At 36.8% G+C, this 17,661-nt stretch overlaps 1 protein-coding gene across 1 annotated transcript in view; it reads left to right on the top strand.

The window, feature by feature from the left end:
• LOC124385866 (protocadherin-9) overlaps window positions 1-3,496 on the top strand; it is a 256,615-nt gene extending 253,119 nt beyond the window's left edge. Inside the window, exon 5 of the mRNA XM_046849302.1 lies at window positions 971-3,496. Within this exon, the coding sequence (XP_046705258.1) occupies window positions 971-1,299 (329 nt within the window). The 3' untranslated portion in view covers window positions 1,300-3,496. The remainder of the gene's footprint in view (window positions 1-970) is intronic.
• Window positions 3,497-17,661: the final 14,165 nt, after the last annotated feature.

Genomic DNA, 17,661 nt, shown 5'->3' with positions numbered 1-17,661 from the left:
CCATGACACGTTCATATGTTCCTCTATGTTAAGCTCCTTTCGTTTATTAGTTCGCGTTCTAACCCTTTCTTTTTACAAGAGCAGCGAGTGAATGTGCATGAATTTTTCTTTCCCCTCTATAAAGCAATCCACTGTTAACTTCCTCTGCTTGCATTATTGCGTCGCCTCCTTCATACCTCGGCACAGAGGTGTGGGTCGTTGTGTTTAATTCCACCTGCACAGATCTCTCAGATGCTGTTGCTCTTATTTAAATGAGAAGCTCGAGCTCAGCCCTGGCTCTATAATCATATTCGTACCTGCAGTGTTGCGGGGAACAGAGATAAGCGCCGAGTATCTAATGCAATTCGGAGGGATTGCTTAACTGAATATCAGCACTTGGGTGAAAAAGGGAGAGAGGATTTAAGTTCGTTTTCACCAACTTGCTTAACCTCAAAGTTCTAATATAAAACTGATGGTTGTTGCAGCTTGGTTTAAAGCAACATTTACATCAATAAAAAAAAGATTAAATAAATAAATACAATTAACAGCAACTCTATTAATCACTCTGAGCTCATCTTTGACCTTTGCTATCTTCATGCCAACTCTATGCTTCATCACATAGGCGGCATAACACACTAAGAAGAATGTTCCACATAGATGAGCTCACAAATGCGTATGATTTGCTGTGGTTGCTTAGAATGGGATGGTTTACTTTTTTTTTTTTTTTGCACTTTTGGATTTGATTTGATGGTGCAACAGATGATTCTTTCACACCAAAGTTCTAGAGAGATGGCACATCCTGTATACGCAGCATATCATATCATCTTATATATCAATACTTTTGTCTGTTATTCTTTAAATAATGCCGAATAGAAGCCCCCAAAAAAAAAAAAAAACATTTTTTTTCCCCCACTAAGTGACCACCTTCCCCCCAAACCTGTTTGACTTTAAATTTGACATAAAAACTAAAACGTTTTTGTTCTCTCAACAGATGGACTTTTAGGACCTAGGGGTCTCATGGAAGCCACAGAGATGTGCACACAGGAGTGTCTTGTACTCGGCCACTCGGATAACTGCTGGATGCCGCCCAAATCTCCCGCTTCATCCTACGGAGGCGGCCAAAATGAGTGGACGAAAGACAAACTGCTGAACGGTCATACACTGAACCGCGGCTGGAAGAGTAGCCACGAGCACTTCGGAGACAGGAAGCCTTTCGGCGTAGGAGGAGTCAGCAGTCACATAACCGACATCCCACTGGCCAGTTTGAAATCCTATCAGGCCTCATCTAGCTCTGAGAACCCAAAGGAGCAGCAGCTTTAAAAGCCTTTGCACCATAACTGCTATTTTATGTCACTAAAAAACATTTCCTTTGAATTTTTTTTCATTTTCTGTCCTTTTATTAGATGGATGCTAATGCCGTGTGATAGTACGCCGTACAGATTAGACAAAAAGTGCTTATTTACCGTTACTATGCGAAATCGAACTTTGCACGGAGATGTCTCGAGACTTTTGTTTTCTGAAGATTTGAAAAGAAAAAAAAAAGTCTGGAATTTAATTTAATGCAAATTGTCATATAGAAAACAAAAACAAAAAAAAAAAAAAAAAAGTGTGTATCGTCTTAGGATGGAGACTTCGAATGTTCGTGAGAGACAGAAAAGACGTGGGACGTTTCCAGTGTATACCAGTTTTAAACACAATAATATGGCTGACCAATATAAACCAATATCGTGACGTGGTTGTTTATTGAGCTGTTTTTTTTTGGGGGGACTTTATTAATCGAAAACACCGGAGAAGGAAAAAAAAAAAACAACAACAATGGAGAAAGCATTGTGCTAATACGCTGTTAGTGGAAACCTCGTTTTAGTCTCGTCATCGGTGGCGTGTCTGTAAATATAAATGAATACTAACCGATTTTATGTACTTGTAATGGTTTAGATTAACGGCCATGGCACTTGCCGTTCATTATTAATTTATTGGAAATCGATCCTAAAAAAAAAAAAAAAAATCCACTGCTGTTTCGAATGTTCCCAACATTAACTTCCCCCTAATGTGGTGTGACTGAGAGCTGAAATGGCCTGACAACTAGCTAACAGACTCGTGTAACAATTCCCATTCAGCTGCTCTGTACCAGGTGGAGGAAATGGGAATATTAAACCCAAATCGAACCCTACTACCTTTAATTTCACTGCAGGGGGAGATTCCAGCAAGGGGGAAATATTCAAGGGGAAGATGATGGGGCATTTAAAACAGAACTGGAACACAGCAAAGGGGGTAGTTTTAGTTTTTAGCTGGGAAATATGCATTTATTTATTTCCTGTTTGTGTCTATATAGAACGATGACTGTATATTACACACACACACCTACACAAAATGTACAAACATACACACAAACACTTCCTCCCACCATCGATACAAAAAATTCTGTATGTAGAAGCAAAACCACATGACGTGACTCATACAATTTGCATTTACTTAACAACTATTTTTTCAAAACTATTTTCTATTATAATATTATTGTAATCACTCAGTTTATACTTACGGAAGTGGGAGAAAAAAAATCTAACTTGATGTCTTAAAAAGAACTACACAATGTTACAATTCAACAGCAATATATTTGTAAATGTTTTTCTTTCACTATTGGTCACTATTGTAATGCAAAATTCAAACTGTGCTTCAAATCCAAAATAGAACATACAGCCTTGAAAACGGATGATTCTTTTTTTTTCCTTCTTACATCTCTTCTTATAGAGGAATGTTATTTTTCAGCCTGCAGAATTGTGTGTATTTTTGGGTTTCATGTGCTGTGCCTTTGTAAAAAGTAAAACAAAGACATAAAAAGTCAAATTGTAGTTAGGAATAATGTAAAAAAGAAAAAAAAAAAGATAAATAATTTCAATTCAGTTTGAAAATATATTATTTTCCATATGCAGAAACATTCAACCTGAACACTACAGCAAAAAAAAACAAAAACAAAAAAAAAACAAGGACAATAACTACATACTCTTAAAAGCATGTTCCGAAAATTCAAGGATCGCTTTTCCTTTTTTTTTATTAAATGAAATAATTAAAACATTTTTCTTTTTTCTAAGGCATGAACAGCACGTGAAATGAGAAACAGCTTTAACGAGACAAACTTATTTCTCATAGTGGTTTTTTTTGTATGTTTTTTTTTATTTTTATTTTAGTTCAGTTAATTTGTAGAGCGTTCATTTTGTACACACTGAATGTCGTGTTAATTTTGTACAGCACTTCCATATTTTATGTCCCAAAAAAAAAAAAAAAAAAACAAACAGGAAAAAAAAGAGCAAAGGGGATGGTGTGTATTGCTTCTGGGCCAGTGTGTGTGGTTAGGGGACGTGTGAAATTATAGTGATATTATTCTATTACTGCGTGTTGCCGCTCTACACGTATACAGCTACTGCAATAAATGGGTTACATTTGTGCACGCATGTGACTTGTGCAATTTATCATCAGAATTTTCTTTTGCGTCACGCATTAAATTACGTTTTTCTACTTATTTGGCTTCATTAGAAGTTGATTTCAGTTTGGTTACCCACCGGAGGAAAACATGGTTTGGTTTTGCAATGCTGTTTTCCCACATAGTAGTATTACCTATAGATTAGATTAGATTAGATTAGATAATGTTAAGATAAACTTTGTCATTGTGCACAGTACAAGTACAGGGCCAATGAAATGCAGTTAGCAACTAACCAGAAGTGCATATAGCATGTGTATAAATAAATCTAATTTAAAAATACGAATATACACGTATATACAATTAACAGATTTGGAAGTGCAAAGGTGCAATATATATTACAAATAATACTGCATAAGGTGCAAATGTGAAGGTATTTGAAAAGTGACCATAACAATGCAAAAAGGCAAAATGAGGTAGAATGTTGTTTGTGCAGCAGTAGGCAGCAACAGTATTAGGCATCATGGAAAACAATGTATGTGTACAGTACAGAGACATGTAATGTACAGTGCAGTCTTTTTAAATAGTGTTAAGCTGACTTAGATGTAGAGATAATCGTTTATTCAAAATCAGACAAACATAACTATACATTTAGCTTATAGACAAAAATATACAAAACTTGAAAGAGTTCAGTAGGCTGACAGCTGAGGGAAAGTAACTGTTCCTGAGTCTGCTGGTATGAACATAAAGGCTTCAACCACAATCTCCCACAAAGAAAAGGAAAAAAGCCCATGGAAAAGTTCATGGCTGGGGTGAGATTTGACTTTGATAATGTTTCTCAGCTTTTGAAGACAGCATTTGTGGTGTGGCTTTGATTGAGGGTACACCAGTGATATGTTGGGCAGTTTTTGCTTTTTGTTTAAGTGGGAGCTCAGTGGTTAAGAATTTTAAATCCTGGTTTAAAGGTTGTGGGTTCAAATCCCAGCACTGCCAAACTGCCACTACTGGGTTCTTAAGCAAGGCTTTTGATACTCATTTTTTCAGATTCTTGTAAAATTAATCAGGATGAGAATTAAATGTAAAGATTTGTTTTGCTTGGGTTTTTAATTTTCATCATATATTTACAGATTTTGAAAATAAAGATAATAAGCAAAAGGTTGCTTTTTATAGATCCCTTCTCAGTTAGTATATATTGTGACTTTTTTTGTGGGCAGAGCAGAAAAATGTCCTTGACTTCTTCCTTAATGCTAGCTATTAAGTTTTGTTAGCTAGTTTTAATCAATGACTGGTCAAAATCTCATTTGATGTGACATTATAAGGTTATTTAGTGTCCAGGACTATAAAAATAGAGATTTTTTTAAAGAATAAATAAAACATGAATTAAAGGCTATTGTATAATTTACTTAACCACATAAAAAAGTATAATTTCACCTACCTTTTAATTAAATTCATTTTCATTTGTAAAGCAATTAACAATAAACATTGTCCCAAAGCAGCTTTACACAGACAACATGGTCATAAAGAATGAATTTTTGAAAATATTGTTCTTTAGAATTGTAAGTTTGTCCCTAATGAGCAAACCATTGGCGAATGTGGCAAGGAAAATCTCCCAGAGATGGCATAAGGAAGATCCCTTGAGAGGAACCAGACTTAAGAGAACCCTCATCTTCATCTAGGTGGCACTGAATGTCCATTTATTAAAGCTAAAAAATGTTGATGTATTATTACAGCTAAATGATGTTATTCACATTAAGCCCGAAGTAAAGACTAGGGTCAATAATCACACCAAAGTATTTGACTGCTGTACACACTAAGACAGAAAGACCATCCAGAGATGCTACGTAATCTGAAAGTTTACTTCTAGCTGCCGTCTTATCAGATTTGGGCAGAATTCAAGCATCCACTGTCCAATTTCCTTAACACACACTCCTCAACATTGTTAAGCTGATCTCTCTCATCTGCTAAAATATACAACTGTGTAGCATCAGCATAGCATTGGAAGCGAATACCTTGTTTATGTATAATTTCACCCAAAGGCAGCATATATAATGAGAAAAGCAGTGGGCCTAAGACAGATCCTTGCGGAACACCAAACTTCACTTTACTTTAAAAAATTGATAGCAATGAGTCAGATAAGACCGAAGACAGGAGAGAGCTGGGCCCCTTTATTCCGACATTTTCTAGTCTAGCAAGGTGGATACTATGATCAATGGCGTCAAATGCTGTACTAAGGTCAATTGAAACAAAACCCTGATCAGAGGCCAATAACAGGTCATTTACCACTTTAACCAGCACTGTCTCTATGCTATGATGAGGCCAAAATCCTGACTGAAAAATTTTATTCCTAAGAAGAGTGGTTTTCACATAAAACACAAAAGGGGACAAAGTATGGCTGTCTTAATCCATAAAAGCCTCTCCTATTAAATCATTTGATGTAATTTAAGATAATGTTAGCTGAGATTACTATCTAAATATCAAGCAATCCTTTTGTTTGGGTAATAACCATGGGAAACATTAGCAAATGCAAATAATTAGCACATAACTCTCCCGTTTTACAATTACACTTATGGCAACCGTTGAAATTAAGAACACACAATTTTCTTTTTGTTTAGTCTTTGGTCGTTAGCTAGCAGTTAGCTTACATACGCTACAACATTTAATTATAACTCAATTAACTTGTTCCCCAGTTGCTGATTAGGTGGGCATGCATGAGAAATGATACCTAATATGAAATGTGCGCTGCAAACACGAGCATTTTTGATAATAGTTTCTCACTAGCCTGCTCATTTTATTGCATTTAATCTCAGCTGTCATCAGGTGTATAATAAAGGCAACAGGTACATAATAAAATTTCAAATTCAAGCCTGTACACCAACAATACAACACAATGATATTTGCGTTCCTTGTGTACTTGATTCTGTGCAGGGTTTTATAGGCCACCTTCAGTTTTCCTTTTGTTTTACAGCTAGCGTCGAGATGTAAGCATTACGTTGGCACTAAAACGGTCTATATCCTTGGTTTTCTTTTTTGTACGTAGTTTTGATCATACATAATTGAACTAACAGTATTGGTAATAGCCAAGTCCCACCTACATTTCACTATTGAAATTGCTAACAATGCTACACCAGTTGCTCTAGTTCTTGAATTTGTTGCACTTCAGGGTCAGCAAAAGCATCTGGGACTCAAAAAAAGAAATTCTAAATTTTCAAATCTAACTTTCTGATCCCAAGCTTGCATCCAGGGAAATAGTGAATGTTAAAATACCATGTCAAATCCACTGGTCAGAGAACCACACAGCATCATTCTGCCTCGAAACCTCTCCTGGGACTAGACCATGGACACTAGCAACCGGTTGTTTCCAACTGTTCCCAGTCACCAATGAACCCATGCACACGAAGCCAGCTTTAACACAGATTTAGTGAAATGTGATGCCTTTCTGCAGTCATTTCTCCACCACTTGTTATTCTCTAGCTATTCTTAAATGTTAACTGTGCCTGATCTTAGTTCCTTCTGGGCAAAAAAAACCATCTGTACCAAGTTGGATCCTGTAGGGCCGACCAGCTGGTTCACATTTAAGAAGAAAATTTACTAGACCCACTATCCTCACTGGTCATTATGAATGTGTGGCGAACATTTTTATGCCGAAATGTTTCAGAAGTTTTTTCCTCTTAACTGTTAATAATAATGGCAACATACTGATGTTCTTTAAATCTTTCTATAATCTTAGACTTGTTCCACCAAATTTGAGAAATTCCAAGTTATGTATTGTTGCAGAGGAGCCTTATTTTCTTCTTACCTGTACTTATTACAAAAATAATTTTTCCCAATGGAATCTCGAAAATTCCAAGTCTGGCCCAAGATATATATACACATAACGTATCACATGAAACGTGGCACCAAACAGTTTTGAGACTAATGGTGTAACTGGTGCTATTCTGACAACATGCGTTACCATGTCTGCGATTTTAACATGGACAGCAAGTTAAAAAAAGAGCAAACGTAAACTTCTGCATTAAACTGGGCAAATCTGCTACAGAGAAGTTTGACATGACATATGGCGATGCTGCAACGAGTTGTTTGAGGTGTTTCTAGAGGCACACGTGCTTCAAGAGCGGAGGAAGAACATCGCTGGAAGCCGACGAGAGATCAGGAAGACCTATAACGAGCTCAATCCCCAAAAATGTTGAAACCATTCACCAACTTGTGCATGATGAGGCTCCTGCAGACTTCGCCCTCTTAATGAAGATGAAGATCCAGCTCAAAGGTCACCGTTTTGACATCATTGCAGAGATCCAGCATGAATCCCAGAAGGTGCTTGACATGCTCCGAAAAGAAGAATTCCAGGACACATTCCAGGAGTGGCAGGAACACTGGGAGTGCTGAATTGCTCTTCAGTGGGACTTTTTTGATGAATAAAGTACTTTCTTGTAAACAGAGTGAGTCTTAAACTTTTTGATAGAACCTCATATTCTATCATGAAGTTAATAAAATGTTTGCTGAGTGCAGCTATTTAAAACTGATGCTTTCATTACCAAACCATGAAAGTCAACAGATAGTTTAATTGTGCTTCATATCACCTACATAGAACTCAAATAGTGCTTCAGGTTTACCACAGTCATTGTTAGTTAATACTAAATGCATTAGATGTGGAAATTAGTCAGTGAAAAAATATTCATGTGTCCTACATGGACATGCGTCCCACGATAGTGGACATGCTCTCAAACTGAAATGGAAGTGTGGAGACACTGGCTAGACCGAACCTAACACATTTTTGGACTGAGTATTCAGTAAGCTCCATCACTTGATGTTTATCAGGCCTTGTTTTCAAGATTAGATGGCCTTTGAGAGATTTTATCTGCTTGCTGCAGGAGACCAGCAATCTATCTTCTACCCTGACATCATGTGACCAAAAATTCCTCAGTAAAAAAAAGCTATAAAAGAAAGTTTTCCATTGTCTATGCACGTGCTACATAGAATTTTGTCTAAAAAAAAAATGCAAATAATTTCAGGTTATATCATTAAGGGGCTACTTTACTTATTTTTCATTCGTTCATTTCCTCTCTATTTTAGAGACAATTAGTTTAAAATGTTATTTCTGACCTCTATTCTTATGGCTCCTGATGGATCCTCTGATGTTCCTATCCGACTATAAAGATTATATCTAGCAGCGTATGACTGCTTTAGGTATCTATTGAGTGGGAGGTTCTGGATGCAGCTCTAGCAGGAGCTCTTTGACTCCTGCCCACACCACCACAATACTTTCCTCTGAATTTGAAGGAGCAGCAGTTTGTGGTTCTTCTGGGATGTCTAGTTCTGCAGCACCTTGTGCCCAGAAACCTTTCAGAGGAGCCTTATTTTCTTCCCACCTGCACTCATTACCCAATACTTTTGCTCAATGCCATCTTGAAAATTTCAAGGCCGACCCAAGATATACTTGGATATAGTTAAGAGTGTTAAATGTGCACCTTGTATAGCTGTACAGATTTACTGAACTCTATGGTATGTGAAAATAACTCAACATACAGCCATTATTGTCTAAATAGCTGCCAACAGAAGTGAGTACACACTGTAACAGCTGTACATTATATAACCATGCAAAGCCACATGTCCTGTTCATCATGTTTTTGTCTGCTTGACAGGACCATACACATTTGTGTCTCTAGTATTAGAGCAGTTAAAATGTGGTGCTTTGAGTAGAATTATCTCATACCGACGACTGGATGTTCAACGTGGCACCTCATGGGAAAGAAACTCTGAGGATTTGAGGATTTTAATTGTTGCTCTTCACAAATATAGCCAATGCTATAAGTACATTTTGTGAAAAGTTACAGTACAGTGGGCAGGGTCATACAGAGGTTTTCCAAGAGGGGTTCCACTCGGAACAGTCTTCACAAGGGCCAAATCTAAGAAGTTGCGGCCCCTTGCTGTGCGTCAGTTGCAGAAGCTGCTTCAAAAAACAGACGCATGAGTGCTGCCAGCATTGCTTTAGAGGTTGCAGAAGCGGAAGGTCCTCTTCACACTGCAACAAGTCGATTTGCATGGCCGTCGTCCCAGAAGGAAGCCTCTTCTGAAGCTGGCTTACAAAAAAAAACGCAAATAGTTTGCTGAAGATGCAATGCCCATGTTAATCAGTCAACAATAATGGCCAGTAAAAGAGCAGAAGAACTTGAAAAGCCACCCACATCATTGAAATCACATGTATAGTAGAATTTCCTTGCTGTAATTTTTCTTTAAATTAATTAAATCAAATTATTAAGCAAATGATTAGAAACCATAATGTTATTCGAACCATAAGTTTTGTGATCTTTTGCACCACTATATATATATATATATATATATATATATATATATATATATATATATATATATATATATATATATATATATACACAATTCTGAAATAATGTCATCTTCACTGCTCAACAGTTGAGTTTTTGTCCTGTCTATACCATGCTACCAGAACACCTTTTCCACAAATTAACTAACTTTAAAAAAAAAAAAAAACATTATTTTGCAGAAAACACACTGATCAAAATTAGAGAACACTTTCAGAAACCTTTCAGTTATTGGTGTTAATCTGGTACCTGGTGCTAATTTCCTTGATTATCTGTCAACCCCTATTTAACTGGCAGCCTAACTTCCAGTTTCACTGACTCTGCAAGATGGTGGGCCGTTTTAAAGTGACTGAAGCCACATGTCCAGATGAAGGCCAAAGGGATGACCCTATCAGCCATAGCAAGACAAGTTGGTCGTTCCAAATCTGTGATTTCAAGAATATTGAATCTTTGCAACATCACAAACTCATTCAAGTCCGCCAAAAAGGCTGGTCGTCCAAGGAAGACAAATACAAGAGAGGACAGGATACTGCGGAGGATCTCAATGGGCAATCGTTTCCACACTGCAGCTGGAATTGCTCACCAGTTCAGCGCTGAACAGGGTAAGGATCTGTCTCGTCATACAGTGTCTCGACGTTTAAGAGCATTTGGACTGAAAGCCCACTCTGCAGTGACCAAACCTCTCATTAGCAGAAAGAATTAAAAGGCTAGACTAAGCATGTTGTGTGGACAGAGGAGAACTGGTCCAAAGTTCACTTCAGTGATAAAAGCAAGTTTAATTTATTTGGGTCCAATGGGAAACATTATGTTCGGCGACAAACTGGAGAAAGACTGAACCCAAAGTGTGTAAAGAAGTCAGTGAAAAGTGGAGGAGGAAGTGTCATGGTTTGGGGCATGTGTTCTGCAGCAGGAGTTGGGCCTCTTATACAGCTACATGGCAGAGTGAATGCAAATGTTTATCAGAACCTTCTTCAACAACATATGGTTCCTTCCCTGCATTCATCACCCAATCAGCCCGCAGTGTTCATGCAGGACAACGCTCTATGTCACACAAAACGGGTAAAAACGGGTAAAGCAGTTCCTTGAAACTGAAAACATTGAAATAATGACATGGCCTGCCCAGAGTCCTGATCTCAACCCAATAGAGAACCTCTGGAAAATCCTTGGTGACAAAGTTATGGCCAAGAAACCCACTACAGTCCCCGAACTGTGGAGGAGACTGGAAGAAGAGTAGACAAAAATCACACCAGAGCAGTGTGAGAGACTAGTGCTGTCCTGTGGCCGCAGATGTGCTGAAGTCATTCAGAACAGAGGCCTGTACACTTCCTACTAATTGCTGATTGTTGTAACCTTCAGAAAATTTTGTTGTAATCTTTTTCCGTGCTACAGTCATTGTTGTTCTCTAATTTTGATCAGTGTGTTTTCTGCAAAATAAAGGTTTTTTTTAAATGCCTTAGTTATTTTGTGGAAAAGGTGTTCTGGTAGCATGGTATAGACAGGACAAAAACTCCTTCAACTGTTGAGCAGTGAAGATGACATTATTTCAGAATTGTTCAATTGTTTATAAATTGTTCTCTAATTTTGATCGCCAGTGTATGTATATATATATATATATATATATATATATATATATATATATATATATATATATATATATATATATATATATATATACATACCACGAATTGCTCCATGCTATTTTTAATGCTTGTTAAAGGGAACACAAGTAACACATTAATAAACCAAAAAATATGTAAAATACTTCCATCCCTCCACATCCGCACTGCCTTTCATGTCATACAATTGTTTTGCTTTCTTGTTTTGTCCATGACGTTACAACACATGTACACCGACTTGGCAGTGTAAGTCTACAAACTGTACTAGAGAAAAACACATTTGCACATTTGCCAAATAAGAATACAAACAGCCATAATTATGGTATCTCTCACCTTTGTGTATTTCAAAATACACAAAGCAGATTAGAAGTTTGTGTCAGCAGCTTCTTCAACAAAATGCACAGCCTACGAAAAAAAGGGATAATAAACATATTAGTCATGTCAGCGTTGCATATAATTTAGTAATATTGCGTATCAGAGCATACAGTCTGACTGACTAATCAGACATTTGCTTTGCTCTACAATAAACATTTCCTTTAGGGATAAAATCCTTGCAACCCTGGAGATACAACACAGCAAAATCAAAGTCAATGAAATGTTTAAATATTGGTATAAATATTAAATAATTGCATAGAACAAAGCATTATGCAAAAAGTAAAAAAAAAAAAAAATGGCTGAAAACAAATGAATTGATATCTTCCTGTTACCAATCAATCAAAACAAAAACAACTCCCATTACTTTAAAATTAAAATAGTATGTAGCAAAAGACAAGGCATGAGATTAAATCTGGTATATTTTTATTGATTTAATTGAAGATAATACGCAATGTGTGCCAGGGTTATACATAATGTTGCAAAATTTGGCTTATATTAGTTTTTGCCAGTTTTCCTACATAATAACGACCCCAAACACACCACCAAGATGACAACTGCCTTGCCTTGTAAGCTGAAGTTGAAGGTGATGGAGTGGGCAAGTATGTCTCCAGACCTGACCCCTACTGAGCACCTGTGGGGATCCTTAAGCGAAAGGTGGAGAAGCGCCATGTGTCTAATATCCAGCAGCTCTGTGATGTCATTATGGAGAAGTGAAAGAGGATCCCAGCAACAACCTGTGCAGCTCTTGTGAATTCTATGTCCAGGAGGATTAAGGCAGTGTTAGATAACAAAAGTGCTTACACAAAATATTGACACTTAGGACACAGTTTTGACATGTTCACTGAGGGTGTGCTCAGTTTTGATGGCACCTATTTATATATATATACATTTTCAGGCTGTCAATCAATTGAAATTTTTAATCACGAATAATCGCAACTTAATCACACATTTTTATCTGCACTAAATGTACCTTAAATTAATACATTTTGAATACTCTAATCAACATGGGCATGGACCATTAGGGATGCTTTATGCAAATGTATGTTTATTATCAGTGAAACCAAACTCAACCTAAAACATGAAGATAAAAAAATCTTGCAAATGTTGTAAAGCATTAATTGTGTTTTAAATCATGTAAATCACCCGAACACCAAACAGAACTTTTGCTTAATTTTGACAGCCATAATATATGTATATATATATATATATATATATATATATATATATATATATATATATATATATATATATATATATATATATAGAGAGAGAGAGAGAGAGAGAGAGAGAGAGAGAGAGAGAGAGAGAGAGAGAAAGACCAATGTTGTTAGTAAGAAGATAAATGATATACATTTGCACAAGAAACACAACTAATGAATACTAGTAGGTTACTGTTAAATTCCTCATTCAATAATGGACTTCAATGGTGACCGAATGAATAGTGAATAGAATGAACACAGTGTTTCTTCATTCATTCAGTCATTTACCGTAATAACTATATACTGGTAACAATAATGATGTATCTGAATCCCATCATGAGAATACTAATTGTGAAGCAGAGATATACTCTAAACAGTGTATTTGTAAAAAAACATTTGTTCTTTGTGTCCCTGTGCCTAATAGCTAAAGGGCATCTTGGACCAAGATTGGTGAATTATGAGTATACATGGACCATCAGCCATTGAGAAGTAACTTGTGAAAATGCAGGCTTTTAGAGTGACCTTCATGTGGTTATTAAGAAGAAGGGATTGACCATTACACAGAGAACGATGTAAATAAATCAGGTGTGTAATAATGGTGCAGCACTATTTAATCGAAAATGTTGTATTGTATATTCAAGGTGGCTTGTGAAGATACTGAACACAGGTTTCATTCAATCATTTATTCATTTACAGTAAGCACTTTATTCTGGCGTGGCTAATGGTGTCGCTATCAAGGGAATGCTTAGTGCAAGCCAGGGACGCAAGGCCATTTGCACTTTGTGTCCCTGTGTTTGTCGACTATGTTATAGATAATGTAGCAAAAAGGCAGGGTTCTGCATTACAAGTACACATGGCCCATCAGCCTGTGCAAATTATAGTGTATAAATGCGTTCTCCTAGGGTGACTTAAAGACTCTTATGTTGCTATTATGAAAAAAAAGTATTAATTACACAAAGAACACAATATTTAGACTTCTACAGGAGGCATTGGTTTAAGTGACTACTGAACATAGTTTTCATTAATGTATCCATTTATTCTATTTATTCATCCTTCCATCTATTCATCTATCCACCTTATCTTGGTAAAGGTAATGGTGTATCTGGATCCTATCCAGAAAGACTAAGTGCAAGGTCACAATATGCCCTGAATGCAATACCAGTACTGGGCACAACAAATACAAATTTACAAATCCATCTACAGGCATGTTTTTTTTATTATAATTATTCATTTGTATTCTAGTTTGAGAGAGAGTCTGTAACTCAATCAGTCTGTAACCCAATCAGTGTGTCTCATAATATTTTTCAATATCCATATTAGCATATTTGTAAATATAAACACTGTTCTTTCTCTTTTTCTTACTCCCACATGCTTAACAAATGTTAGGAAGTATAAATTACATATATACATTTAATCCTGTACAGTTTGGCAATTTTGGTGTGTGTGTGTGTGTATGTATGTATGTATGTGTGTGTGTGTGTGTGTGTGTGTGTGTGTGTGTGTGTGATGCTCATATTCAACCGTCAATACATTACACTGTTTGTGTCTGCTATCTTTTTGTGTATAGTATAATGAATGTCAGTGAGACCACTGGCAAATAAAACACTAAATGTATATTATTATATAAATTCAAACCATAACATAATAAAGATATCAGAATAAACTACAGATAAAATAAACAAATACTACAAACAATTATTACATTGTTTTTAAAATGAGCAAATCAGTGTTGGACAACATTACTCCTTCATATCTGTAGGGTCTGGTGTTAAATCCTCTGAAGCTTATGCTACTATATATGTGAGTTTCACAGGCTCGTCCTGTGTCTTTATGGATTTCTGTTTATAAATCTCCAGTAGGTAGCGTTGCTGCTTGAATATTTTCCCTTTGATGTGAACAAGCATGCAAGTGTGTATGAGTGTGGTGCCTTGGGATAAATGGTGATAAATTCCTGTACTGAACTGTGTGTAGCATTCCTGGGATAAGTTCCAAATCGTTTAAGAGGCGTGACAATGATAGATTGTTACTAAAGATAAATGGGTAAATGATTTGTAACATTTGCTCATACGCATTGCTTCGCTTTGTCTTTACCAGTTTTAACTTCTCGCCTTCACTGAATCCTGCCAGTGTTTGATTTTTTTTTTTTTTATAGCAACTGTGGTATCATTGACATTTGGTGAACATCACCCACTGTGTCAGAATATTTCTTTTTTCTCTCTCTATTTTGCTCGTGTCTCTGTCTTTAAAACCTTTTCACAAGTTCATTCTGATTCCTTTAGTCATCCATCGGTGTGCCCTTTGCAGTCTGCACTGGGTGAGTTGAAATGAGTCGATCAGGTCATGTCGTGTCCTGGTAAAGTGCATAAGTGAGGGTTTGTTCCAGCACACAGCCACAGCTATATGAATAGATAAAGTCTTGCTAAATACCAGACAAAAACATACCAGAAGAAATATATTTTGCACAATATTAGCCATCGACCCAGCCTAAAAGACACTGATGCCCAATTCCATCAGCTTTTTTCAGTACTTTGGCCTTCTAAGAGAGAGTTTGTGTCAGACCCGGCTCAGTTTCTCCTCTAGGGATGCATGCCCAGGACATCCTCAATCACTTTTACTCCAGCGAAAATACTATTCCAATTTGTCTTTGGATTAGCTTCACTTGTTTTATTGCCCAGACCCCAATAGATATGACCTTCAAAGGACTTGAATGTATTATTAGATATCAATTATATAACACATCTTATTCTGGAGGGCCATGGTTTCCTGCTTGATGTCGAAAATTTTTTACCTTTTTGAAAGTAGATGTTAGTTGGTCTCATTTTGTGGCACATACTGGGGAATGTATTGTAGCAGCTTTTCCCATCTTTTCCCATTTTTTTAAGTTTTTAAATGACATATGCTTAGTCTGTAGATATAGTGTAAGTCACCACCTTGATTTCGATTACATTCACCTGCTGGCTGTTTATATAATCTTCCTATATTTAATGTATTCTTCTGTAGTCAGTAGGACTGAAACTAAAATGAGTAAAATAAATGGCACACAAAGCAAATGACTAAGGGACAAAAATGTGCAGAAGAATGCCAGAAAAAAAAAAAAAAACAGAATAAGACTGACCTTAAGAAAAAAAAGGAGGCCTGACAGAGAGAAAGAAACAAGGAAAACACTAGAGGTTAATACAGGGTGTCTGATTAAAAAAAAACTCCAGTTACATGGTTTTTATGAACACAATATGCTGTACATGGTCACCTTAATGGTCTAGGCATTTTCACAGCTATGGTATCATGTTTTTGCCATTTTTGCTAACATACAAGGTGGTATAAAGAAGTTTTGAGACTAGCTCGGTTTATAAGAAAGTACTTTATTTCTCTTGGTTTACACACTATTCCCTTCAAAATAGTCCCCTTGCACAGCAATACAGTGCTCCTAGCGTTACTCTCACTTGTGGAATGGGTCCTGGAAGTCTTCTTTTTAAAGCGTGTCACGCTCCTTTTGCGATCCGCACTGGATCTCCACAGTGGTGTAAAAACGACGACTTTTGAGATGGAAGTCTGCAGGAGCCAAATCTGGTGAGTAGGTTGGGTGAGATCATGTGGTTTGCACAAGTTGCCGAATGGTTTCAACATTTTCGGGGGTTGTGCTCATTGAAGGTCTTTCTGATCTCTTATCATCTTCCAGTGATGTTTCTCCACTCTAGAAGCACGTGGCCAACTCAAAACTCCTGGGTGTGCCAAACGTATGTCATGTCAAACTTCTCTGTAGCATATTTGCCCAGTTTTATGCAGAATTTCACGCTTGCTCTTTGTTCGAACTTGCTGTGCATGTGAAATCGCAGACATGGTACTGCACGTGGTTCCAGGGAACAGATAGAACCAAACAAAATTGTCATAGCTAACTAAATTATTGTTGGTTTACGTAATATGTTAAACCAATTTTGATTGGCATTGCCTATTTAGACTACAGAGTGGTCAGGATATAAAAGACGCCAAGTTCTTCTGACTGTTAAAACTGTAGAAATAATTATAATTACACTCTCGATATCACTCAAATGATGATGGGTTCCTCTTTTGAGTCTGGCTCCTTTCAAGGTTTCCTCCTTATTCATCTAAGGGAGTTTTTCCTTGCCACAGTCGCTCCAGGCTGCTCATCAGGGATAAATACACATCATTTACTTTATTCTTCAGTTCGGTAAAGCAGCTTTGAGACAATGTCCATTGTAAAAAGCAGTATAGAAATTTACTTGAACTTGAACTTCATTGACAGGCAAACACACACACACACACACACACACACACACACACACACACACACAAAAAGAGAAATGTGTTTGAGTTTTAAGTAGATGCCATTCCAAGGCTGGGGGCTATTGTTAAAGATCTTGCCAGTTGAGCAGGGTCCCATATTTTAGTAGGGGTGGAGCAGTTCTTAAATAACTTTGACCAGAAGGCAGAAAGGTTGTGGCACCCAGTACCCCACTGTACAGTGCTTTAGCATTCTGTACCTGTGAGCCATGTGTTCATTATGGTAATGCTTTTTGGTTTAGGAAAAGCCATTTACACACATTTGAGTGAGCACTCAAACAGGGACTTCATTATACCCCCTGTATTCCTAATATAATTACTACAAAATGAATGCGGGTCAGAAAGACTTGGATCAAAAGAGGTGGATAAAAAGGATGCAAGATGTAAAAGAGGATGTACATGCTTTCTTGAGCTGGGCTTTGCTCAAAATTTCAGTACTGCCA

The sequence above is a fragment of the Silurus meridionalis genome, chromosome 1 (assembly GCF_014805685.1).
Source record: "Silurus meridionalis isolate SWU-2019-XX chromosome 1, ASM1480568v1, whole genome shotgun sequence".
Taxonomy (NCBI): Eukaryota; Metazoa; Chordata; class Actinopteri; order Siluriformes; family Siluridae; genus Silurus; species Silurus meridionalis.
The sequence above is the reverse complement of the archived record's forward strand: the minus strand, read 5'-3'. Positions and strand labels throughout refer to the sequence as shown.